Below are 10,826 nucleotides of genomic sequence, written 5' to 3'. Positions count from 1 at the left end.
GGGAAGCCCCCAGCATCCTGGCCTAGATCAGGGCCGGCTGAGGGACCTGGGGGGTTCAGATGGAGAAGAGAAGGCTCAGGGGGGACCTGATGGCTCCCTACAAGTGCCTGACAGGAGGATGGAGCCAGGAGGGGCTGGGCTCTGCTCCCAAGGAACAAGGGATGGGACAAGAGGAACCGGCCTCAAGCTGCAGCAGGGCAGGTTTAGATGGAGCTGAGGAACAATTCCTGCCCCAGAGGGTGCTCAGGCATTGGAACAGGCTGCCCAGGGCAGGGCTGCAGGCACCGGCCCTGCAAGGGTTCACAGCTTGTGGAGACGAGGCCTCAGTGCCATGGGGCAGGGGTGGCCTGGGCAGTGCTGGGAGCGGTTGGACTGGATGAGCCCAAAGGGCTTTTCCAACCTGGCTGATTCTGTGATTCTTTGGTTCTTTCTGGTTTCTCTGGGCCAGAACAGCAGCACAAGAGGGGACAGGGACATAGCCAAGCCACCCCGAGTAAAGGAGGAAGACCCAAGTGAAACCAATGTGTGCGTGAAACCAACACCAGTGCAAGGAGTGAAACAGAATTCATTTCCCAATGGTGTGGAAATAGGAAATGAGGGAGTTTCGGGGTATTCAGAAACTGACCTGAGCACTGCCCATGCCTAAAGAGGTTTGAGACCATTCCATGTGGATGCCACCAGCCATGACAGAAAAGGGATGGGATCTGCGGAGCCTTCAGCCTGACTTGCTGCTACTCAGTGTATTTCTCTGCTGCAGCCCTTTGCTCCCTGCAAGGCTCTTTGTAGCTATGGCACATGTTTCCTTCCAGCAGCCTGCTGCAGTCTTCAAGTTAGGGAAGGAGATGTAAATGTTGTTTGGTTGGCACTAGGTAAGCACCAGCACACCATGGAAACAGAGCTGGGGCTGAGCAGAGCTCTGCTGGAGCTGCTCACTTCTGGGGATGGTTTATGGGCACTGGGGAGGGCACTTCTCAGGCTGTCAGAAAGCAAACAGGACAAAATGCCCCATCCCTGGCAGTGCTCAAGGCCAGGTTGGACACAGGGGCTTGGAGCAAGCTGCTCCAGTGGAAGGGGTCCCTGCCCGTGGCAGGGGTTGGAGCTGGATGAGCTTTAAGGTCCCTTCCAACCCAAACCAGGCTGGGATTCAATGAAAATCCAGTCTGAAACATTTTCCAGTTTGGGATTTAGAAAAGCCTGAAGTTCAATGCAAAAAGAACAAACCTCTCCAGCCTCCAACCCAGAGCTGCTCATTCACTGCATACCCTCAGTGACAGAGGTTGAATTTCCGCCCCTTTTGCTCCAGACCAACTTCTCCCATCTTGAAGTGATCAGCAGTGGAGGGAGGGCTTGTGTCGCAGGGGCCACGCTGAGGGGAAGGAGAAGAAAGGGATTAAAGCTGCTGCAGTCAGACCGAGCATCCCCTGTGGGTCTGAGATCCAGTGCCCTCCATGCAGTGTGGCATTGCCTCCGCAGTTTAGGCACGCTCCCCACGCATCCAGCGTCACGCAGGGAGTAGGAGGGGACCAGGGAGAGGCATTTGCCCCTCTGCCTTTCCAGACAGGCTGTTGATGGGAGCCTGTCATTTGTGGTCAGCTTTCACCACAGGGGTGCACTTTTCATCTGGCTCCATTCCCTGCTGCTGCTGGCTTGGCGATTTTTGGGAACAAAGCAATGGAAAAGCCTTTGGACTCTGTGGGCTGCAGAGTGGAAACAGCCCCACACTGGATGAGTGTCATGTAATCGGCCCACTAACACGGGCTGAGGAGGAAGGAGCCATTTCTACGAAAGAGAAGAAAGAACAATGAGAACACAGGGGCATGTAAAGAGGATTTCAGCAGCTCTCTAAAATCCCCTGATTTGGGTCATTTCTTCACAGCAGGTTGGTTTCTGCTCGATGCTGGTGTACACCAGTCTCCAGCTCCATAGGGTTTGTTGCAGTTCATTTGAGCACAGCTCGACATGAGGAAGAGGTTGGTGCACCAAGAAGCAAGGGGAGGAGAACACAGGAGAAACTCTCGGATGAGGGTTATGATAGGAAAGGTCTGGAAGCAGCTGGCAAGGTCTGGAAGCAGCTGGCAGGAGACACTCTGACCACTTCAGCTGCTCTTGGTTGGTGACATGCAGCTTCCACCTCGGTCTCTTTCCAACAGCATATGGAATACAGGCTTGGGAGAAGCCTTAACAGCCTGCATCCAAGCAAATCACGTATTTCCATTCCTCCAAACCCAAACCCAACAGTTGCTGGAGGGTCTCCACACAAACTGCTTTTGGTTTTCAGTCCCAAAGTACACATGTGGCCAGACTCACAGCATCTCCCCAACTACTATCCCCTGTTCTCGCTGCTGGGGCTGGGCATCAGTCAGCATTTGGCCCTAGAGATACCCTCAGCTCTCCTGGGGAGGTGGGAGGGGGACAAAGGCAACTGGTGTCTACGGAGGGACTGACACAAAGGGAGAATCTTTAATGCAGGACAAAGCTGTCTGTCTCCTCTGTCTGAGCTCAGGGATCTGACCCCAAACCAGCTAAACCAGTCATGCTCATGGCTCTCCAGAGGCCACGTTGGAGGGAGCTTCTACCTCTCCAAAGGAGGAGGGCAGAGCAGAGTGCAGGTAAGTGCATGGCTACAAGCTGTCCCTGAGCCCTGCTTTCAGGCCCTGCCTCTGCAGCACAAAGGTTATCAGATCCATCACCCACAGCATCATCCAACCGAAGAGCCACTGCCCTCCAAGTCCATGTTTCCATGCTGTACACATATGCATGCAGAGTCCTGCTCATGAGTGCAGAGATGCCTGTCTTTATCAACTTCTCCTGCCCGGATGAGAAGTTACAATCCTTCTCTGAGAGCATGAGCAGCTCCACAGGTATTCCCAGCTTCCTGTTAGCAGCTCCCAGGGTTGTAGGTGCTCTCAGAGGCACCCTGAGTGCTGCAGGGCCAGGCTAGAGCCTGGCCTTGACCCTCGGTGGTTTTGCAGTTTCACTTCAGAGCACTGACCCCATTTCTTCCCCAGGCGCTGGAGGCAACGTGACACTTGTGAAACGGGCCCATTTAGCAGAAACGGCCCTCAGCAATCGCGCTTTGGGCTGCCTTCTGCTGGGACTTTTCCCCCTTCTGCTATTTCTGTATTTTTGTTTTCATTTTGCTATTCTTTCCTTTATTTCTGTTTCCTTTCTGTGTCTGTAGTTGTTTGCAGGGGCTCCTGTTCTTTTAAATACCAAACTCTTCCTGGCACCACGTCTTTAGCCGTTGTGTGCAGTATTATACCCCAGGCACAGTATACAGCTCACAAACAGTTTGCAGAGGAAACCAAACCTTTTGCGGTGCTACTAAAACGCCTTTTCTCTGGTGCTGCTTTCGTGGGGCACATGGTACACGCGAGGTCTCTCAGCAGGCTGTCCTTGGCTCAGCTCTTTCTCCCTGGGACAATTCCTCCTGCTCTGTAAATGAGTCTGCAAAAGCAAAAAGCCATCTGCAAAGGTTGGACACTGGTGGAACCTTCCTCCTTTGAGCCCTGCACATTCTTCCTTACCCACAAAACTGTATTTCACAGTCTTATTTGTGGACGTACCCCCATGTGGCTCCATAGGGAAACATGGTCCCCGGCTGCATTTAAAGACGCAGGCTCCCGTTTTCTCCAGCTGTCTCCCCACCAGATGCTGCAATATGATTTCGGAGCAGCCTGGTGAGTTCTTGCTTCTCCTCAACCTGGCATTCCCCAGCAGGCTGCTTCTCCTTTCTAAGAAACCATAGTGCTCTAAGAAACCGTAGTGACTGGAACCAAGGATTCCCCAGGCCACACGCTGGAACCGTGCTTTCCAACGTGTTTCCAATTCCTCCACAGCTTCTCCCCCCTCCTTTGATTGCTCACGTGAAATCCAGAGCTTGAAACTAAATCCCTCCTGTCTGCATGCAGAACCCTTTCAGTTCCCATCGGGGTGCTTCATACAGGTTATTATGGCCTGTCAGGCAAACACAGGCTCCTTTGTGCTTCCCACCACTGTGCTAATTAAGGAAAAAGGGGGAAAAAAGGCATTTTCTGATATGCTGCACGGATACAGAAGGAGAAAGGACGCTGCTGCACAAAGCTGCAAGCTAGAAACTGGCTGTGACCTGTGGGCAGCAACACCCTCTTGTAGGTGAGCAGTTCTAAAGGTGAGAGGTGAAGGAAGGCATGGTGCAGGAATGGCTGGGAAGGCTGCAGGAGCGTGCCTGCTGGTGACACATCGCGTGGGGCACACTGCAGTGCCTGTGAGGTGGGCAAGGAACAGCACGGCGCTGAGCTCATCGCTGAAACTTGTGCTGGAAAGGGTAAAAATAGCCTGATTGTCCCAGCAGATCCTGGCAGCAGAGCACATTGTGCTGGGACATCCCAATCAAGGCAGGACAGAACCCAAACGTCCCGATTACACAAGTGACATCTGACTATACACAAACGCACCTGAATGCATCATTCTGGTGGCAGAATCTGTGTTCTCACCAGAATCATAGAATCATAGAATAGTCAGGGTTGGAAAGGACCTCAAGATCATCCAGTTCCAACCCCCTGCCATGGGCAGGGACACCTCACACTAAACCATCCCACCCAAGGCTTCATCCAACCTGGTCTTGAACACTGACAGGGATGGAGCATTCACAACCTCCCTGGGCAACCCATTCCAGTGCCTCACCACCCTGACAGGAAAGAATTTCCTCCTTAGATCCAATCTAAACTTCCCCTGTTTCAGTCTGAACCCATCACCCCTTGTCCTGTCACTACAGTCCCTGATGAAGAGTCCCTCCCCAGCATCCCTATAGGCCCCCTTCAGATACTGGAAGGCTGCTCTGAGGTCCCCACGCAGCTTCTCTTCTCCAGGCTGAACAGCCCCAACTTCCTCAGCCTGTCTTCATACGGGAGGTGCTCCAGCCCCTGATCATCCTCGTGGCCTCCTCTGGACTTGTTCCAGCAGTTCCATGTCCTTTTTATGTTGAGGACACCAGAACTGCACACAATGCTCCAGGTGAGGTCTCACAAGAGCAGAGCAGAGGGGCAGGATCACCTCCTTCGCCCTGCTGGTCACGCTCCTTTTGATGCAGCCCAGGATCCGGTTGGTTTCTGGGCTGCGAGCGCACACTGCAGCCGGCTCATGTTCATTTTCTCATCGACCAGCACCCCCAAGCCCTTCTCTGCAGGGCCGCTCTGAACCTCTTCTCTGCCCAACCTGTAGCTGTGCCTGGGATTGCTCCGACCCAGGTGTAGGACCTTGCACTTGTCGTGGTTGAACTTCATAAGGTTGGCATCAGCCCACCTCACAAGCGTGTCAAGGTCCCTCTGGATCCCATCCCTTCCCTCCAGCATATCAACCGAACCACACAGCTTGCTGTCATCGGCAAACTTGCTGAGGGCGCACTCAATCCCACTGTCCATGTCAGCGATGAAGATGTTAAACAAGACCGGTCCCAACACCGATCCCTGAGGGACACCACTCGTTACTGGTCTCCAGCCGGACATGGAGCCATTGACCACAACTCCTTGTGTGCGGCCATCCAGCCAGTTCTTTATCCACCGAGTGGTCCATCCATCAAATTGATGTCTCTCCAATTTAGAGAGAAGGATGTCGTGTGGGACAGTGTCAAACGCTTTGCACAAGTCCAGGTAGATGACATCAACTGCTTTACCCGTGTCCATCAGTTCCGTAGCCCCATCATAGAAGGCCACCAAATTGGTCAGGCAGGATTTCCCTTAGTGAAGCCATGCTGGCTGTCACCAGAAAGACCGGGCTCGCTGCCTGACCCCCAGTGCTGGCAGCCAGGGATCCAGCTGAAAAGGTTTTGGCAGCTCCAGACTCTGGCTTTCCAAGCGTGGCCAGATGTCCCTGCACCTATCCAAGGTGATGGTGGACGGGACAACCTCTCCACTCAGGACAGAACAGGCACCTCAGGCACTGAACACAGGGGCTGGGTTTTAGCTGATGCAAGTCACTGGAGCCCAGTTCTGAGTTAGGTTCTTCATCAGGGACTGTAGTGATAGGACAAGGGGTGATGAGTTCAGACTGAAACAGGGGAGACTGACCTGAGCTCTGAGGCAGAAGCTCTGCCCTGTGTGGGTGCTGAGGCGCTGGCACAGGGTGCCCAGAGAAGCTGTGGCTGCCCCATCCCTGGCAGTGCTCAAGGCCAGGTTGGACACAGGGGCTTGGAGCAAGCTGCTCCAGTGGAAGGGGTCCCTGCCCGTGGCAGGGGTTGGGGCTGGAGGAGCTTTAAGGTCCCTTCAACCCTAAGCAGGCTGGGATTCTATTATTCCATACCCCACAAGCATCTGAAGGGGGTCGGTGACTGCAGAGGGACAGCCAGCCCCATGAACATTCTAATGTATATTGCATTGTCTGTTTCCTTCTGTTGTCCATGCCTGCTTTTGGAAACTGCTCACACATAATGCTCAAGATGTACATGTAGCTTAACTCCGTGCTGTGTTCACTTTTATGCCTTAAAACAAAAAGATATTGAAGCATGAGGGTAGAAGCTGTTAATATAGAATCATAGAATCATAGAGTAGTCAGGGTTGGAAAGGACCTCAAGATCATCCAGTTCCAACCCCCCTGCCATGGGCAGGGACACCTCACACTAAACCATCCCACCCAAGGCTTCATCCAACCTGGCCTTGAACACTGCCAGGGATGGAGCACTCACAGCCTCCCTGGGCAACCCATTCCAGTGCCTCACCACCCTCACAGGAAAGAATTTCCTCCTTAGATCCGATCTAAACTGCCCCTGTTTCAGTTTAACCCGTTACCCCTTGTCCTGTCACTGCAGTCCCTGATGAAGAGTCCCTCCCCAGCAACCCTATAGGCCCCCTTCAGGTACTGGAAGGCTGCTCTGAGGTCTCCACACAGCCTTCTCTTCTCCAGGCTGAACAGCCCCAACTTCCTCAAGCTATCATATATATATATATATATATGAAATATATATATTTCATATATATATATATATATAAAATAGAGCCCTGGCTGTAAGGGGAAGGGAGGTTATCACAAGCCTCAGATTTAAAGGACAGTTATTTGGTTGTTTGCTGACTGCAGTTAGAAGAGAAGGCGCAGAGTGACAGTTTGGTTCCTGAGGGGTGAGAGAAGTCATAGAACCAGTGAGGTTGGGAAAGATTTTGAGCTCATCCGGTCCAACCATTCCCAGCACTGCCAAGGCCACCCCTGCCCCATGGCACTGAGGCCTCGTCTCCACGGGCTGTGAACCCTTGCAGGGCCGGTGCCTGCAGCCCTGCCCTGGGCAGCCTGTTCCAATGCCTGAGCACCCTCTGGGGCAGGAATTGTTCCTCAGCTCCATCTAAACCTGCCCTGGGGCAGCTTGAGGCCGGTTCCTCTTGTCCCATCCCTTGTTCCTTGGGAGCAGAGCCCAGCCCCTCCTGGCTCCATCCTCCTGTCAGGCACTTGTAGGGAGCCATCAGGTCCCCCCTGAGCCTTCTCTCCTGCAGGCCAAAGTCTAAATCCATGAGGAAAGTTGCCACGGGAGGTGGGAATGGGGTGGGTGTCCGAGGTGACTGCCGCAGGGCTGCACTACACGCCAGGGGCTCTGTTTGCTAACAGCGATGTGGTTACACCATGGCTAACACCCGCTGCCAGCAGGATTCCCCTCAGCCCGCACGGGACCACTGTGAGGGGTTCCCCTCCACCCGCCGCCATTTCCCTCCCGGCGTCCCCCGCGCGGCCCGCGGGGCAGGGCGGGAGCGACAAGATGGCCGCGCCCGTGTGAGGAGGAGGCGCCGCTGCCGCCGGCACCGCGCTCGCCTCAGCCGCGCTGCCGCTGCCCGCGGGGCCCCGGGCGGGCCGGCGGCCGGAGCCCGGCGCGGCGGGGGGTGTGCAGTGCGCGTCCGGCCCGGAAATAATGAGGATATCGGGCCCCCATGTCGGACCACTCTGACGAGAGGGCGACGATGATTGCGGCCGGCGACCTGCAGGAGTTCGCCCCCCGGGGCCGCGAGCACTGCCGGCGCCACCCCAGCGCCCTCACCCTCCAGCTGCGGCGGCTGCAGCCCGCTTCCGAGCTCTGCTCCTCCGACGGGGCCGCCGGCCTGGTGGGCTCCCTGCGGGAGGTGACGATCCACGAGCGGCAGCGGGTACGGGGCCGCGGCTCCGAGCCGAGCCGGGAGCGGGGCGCGGTGGTCGCGGCGCGTCCTGCGCGTGTTCCTGACAGCCGCGTGTTTTCCAGGAGGGCTGGCAGCTGAGGAAGGGCGCCAGCGACGTCGGGGGAGAGGTGGACTACGATGAAGAGCTGTACGTGGCCAGCAACATGGTTATTTGGAGCAAAGGAAGCAAAACCCAAGCGTCCACCGTTTATAAGGCTTTCACCGTTGACAGCCCCGTTCTGCAGGTAGGGAACCGAGGAAAGGTGGTGGTTGAGTGGAGGAGCATCAGCTGGCAAACACTCGCTGGATGGGTTTGGGCAGCGTTCTGAGGGGGGGGTGTTTGGGGATGGTGAGGCCGTGCCCATCAGCTCATTCTCTATGAACAGTAATAGAATCATAGAATAGTCAGGGTTAGAAAGGACCTCAAGATCATCCAGTTCCAACCCCCTGCCATGGGCAGGGACACCTCACACTAAACCATCCCACCCAAGGCTTCATCCAACCTGGCCTTGAACACTGCCAGGGATGGAGCACTCACAACCTCCCTGGGCAACCCATTCCAGTGCCTCAGCACCCTCACAGGAAAGAATTTCCTCCTTAGATCCAATCTAAACTTCCCCTAAGTTTTAACCCGTTACCCCTTGTCCTGTCACTACAGTCCCTGATGAAGAGTCCCTCCCCAGCATCCCTACAGGCCCCCTTCAGGTACTGGAAGGCTGCTATGAGGTCCCCACGCAGCCTTCTCTTCTCCAGGCTGAACAGCCCCAACTTCCTCAGCCTGTCTTCATAATGCTGCGTTTGGTTCTAGGCCTTGTGGTGCGACTTCACTGTTCCCCAGCAGAAAACTGACAAAGCTGATGGTGAGTTTCCTGCTTATAGTGATGGCAACAGATGCTTTGAGCTCAGCTTCCTTGGCTCAATGTGCTTGTTTATCAAGGCTTGTGCTAAAACTGCCCCACATCTACTTCTTGTATATGGGGAGAGCCTTAAGAAATAGCAACTTCACTGTAATTTGTTCTCTTTTCCCCTCCAGTTTCAGGCAGTGGTGAAATAGTAGAGAAATGTATCTGCATATTGCAGAATTCCTGTATAAATGTGCATAGCATAGAGGGAAAGGATTACATTGCTGCTTTGCCTTTCCAGGTGAGTGCTGTCCTTTTCTGTTGGCCCACCCATGGGCTTCTCATCTGTTTGTGCGCTGTGATGGGGTGGGGAGGTGTGTGAAGGGCACCTGGTTCCGGCTGTCTGAATTCACAGAACCCCCAGCCTGGTTTGGGTTGAAGAGACCTCAAAGCTCCTCCAGCCCCAACCCCTGCCATGGGCAGGGACCCCTTCCACTGGAGCAGCTTGCTCCAAGCCCCTGTGTCCAACCTGGCCTTGAGCACTGCCAGGGATGGGGCAGCCACAGCTTCTCTGGGCCCCCTGTGCCAGCGCCTCAGCACCCTCACAGGGAAGAGCTTCTGCCTAAGAGCTCAGCTCAGTCTCCCCTCGGGCAGGTTCAAGCCATTCCCCTTGGCCTGTCCCTCCAGGCCCTTGTCCCAAGCCCCTCTCCAGGTTCCCTGCAGCCCCTTTAGGCACTGGAGCTGCTCTCAGGTCTCCCCATAAGGAGCCTTCTCCAGGCTGAACTTCAAAATTCTTCACTCCATGGCTGGGAAAGTATGGCTATGACTGCTTTGTAGTTTGAGAGCCTGCTCCCATTTACTCTTCTCAAATGAAAATGCTTAAAACGTCTTATTTTGCTATGATGAGATACTCAAACATGAAATGCAATCAGTACAGTAAGTATGTGATGCTTTTATTTGGTTATAACTCCGTTGCTTTTCTTAGGTTGCAAATGTCTGGCCAACAAAGTATGGTTTGTTGTTTGAGCGCAGCAGTTCCTCACATGAAGTTCCTCCAAGTCCCCCCAGGTATGACGCAGTTCGTAGTTTTGTTATAGGCTCTTTGCTAATCCAGTGCAGGAGAACAGGAGCTGAAGAGCAGGAATGAAAGGATCCATGTGGTTGCGATGGGGGCAGGTGAAACCTGAGGTATTAATAGGAAAGGACTGAGTACTGACAATCTGTGATGTTCTTCTGGTACTGAGTTAAGGACTAGTTGGAAGCGGTGATGCTGGGAATAGGAGCCATGATATGCATATTACCAGCCTGATTTCTTTAAGGTTTGTCCTGGGAATTGGCTCCAGGCTGTGATGGACAACTGGGAGATTCACTGGGGAATTGTCATTGAGACACTTTCTGCTGCTTCTCAGAATGCTTTAAATCTATGGAACATTCTCTTGCCTATTTGGAGAGGATCCTGGACCCTGTGCTCTCTGGCTGGGCATACAGCTGAGCAGCAGAGGAAGGAGCTGGATGGCGCACTGATGAGCGGCTTTAATACAGCTGCTTGCTCTCTTTTGGGCTTTGTGTCCATTCCAAGCGTGATTCTCTAATCCTCGGAAGAGTTGGGATTAGAAAGAGAGGTCCTGAAAACGATCAAGAGGGTACAAATAGCATAACTGACCCTACTCAAGCCAGCCTTTGGTGCTAATTCTTCCTTTTGCTACTGTCACTGCAGATGGGTGGCTTGACTGCTGCTCTGTGATGGGTACAGATGATCTGTATCCATCATGTACAGATGATGGCTGGCTGCCTGTCTGGGAGCTGTGGAACCTAAACTCCTAAACTGACTCTGGGTTAAGGGCTTTCTTGTCTTCCTATTCCTCCTGCCAGCTCA

At 54.1% G+C, this 10,826-nt stretch overlaps 1 protein-coding gene across 7 annotated transcripts in view; it reads left to right on the top strand.

Annotated features, from left to right (window-relative positions):
* Nucleotides 1-7,770: 7,770 nt before the first annotated feature.
* ANAPC1 (anaphase promoting complex subunit 1) overlaps nt 7,771-10,826 on the top strand; it is a 35,504-nt gene continuing 32,448 nt past the window's right edge. For 6 of the 7 annotated variants that reach the window (XM_065682546.1, XM_065682544.1, XM_065682545.1 and 3 more), the window contains exons 1-5: nt 7,773-8,099; nt 8,192-8,353; nt 8,917-8,968; nt 9,142-9,251; nt 9,936-10,018. In XM_065682546.1, the coding sequence (XP_065538618.1) occupies nt 7,887-8,099; nt 8,192-8,353; nt 8,917-8,968; nt 9,142-9,251; nt 9,936-10,018 (620 nt within the window). In that variant the 5' untranslated portion in view covers nt 7,773-7,886. Of the gene's footprint in view, nt 8,100-8,191; nt 8,354-8,916; nt 8,969-9,141; nt 9,252-9,935; nt 10,019-10,826 lie in introns of all 7 variants that reach the window. The other variant, XM_065682547.1, reaches the window with a different exon arrangement.

The sequence above is a fragment of the Lathamus discolor genome, chromosome 5, assembly GCF_037157495.1.
Source record: "Lathamus discolor isolate bLatDis1 chromosome 5, bLatDis1.hap1, whole genome shotgun sequence".
NCBI lineage: Eukaryota > Metazoa > Chordata > Aves > Psittaciformes > Psittacidae > Lathamus > Lathamus discolor.
Note: the sequence above shows the minus strand (reverse complement) of the source record. Positions and strands in the feature narration are given on the sequence as shown.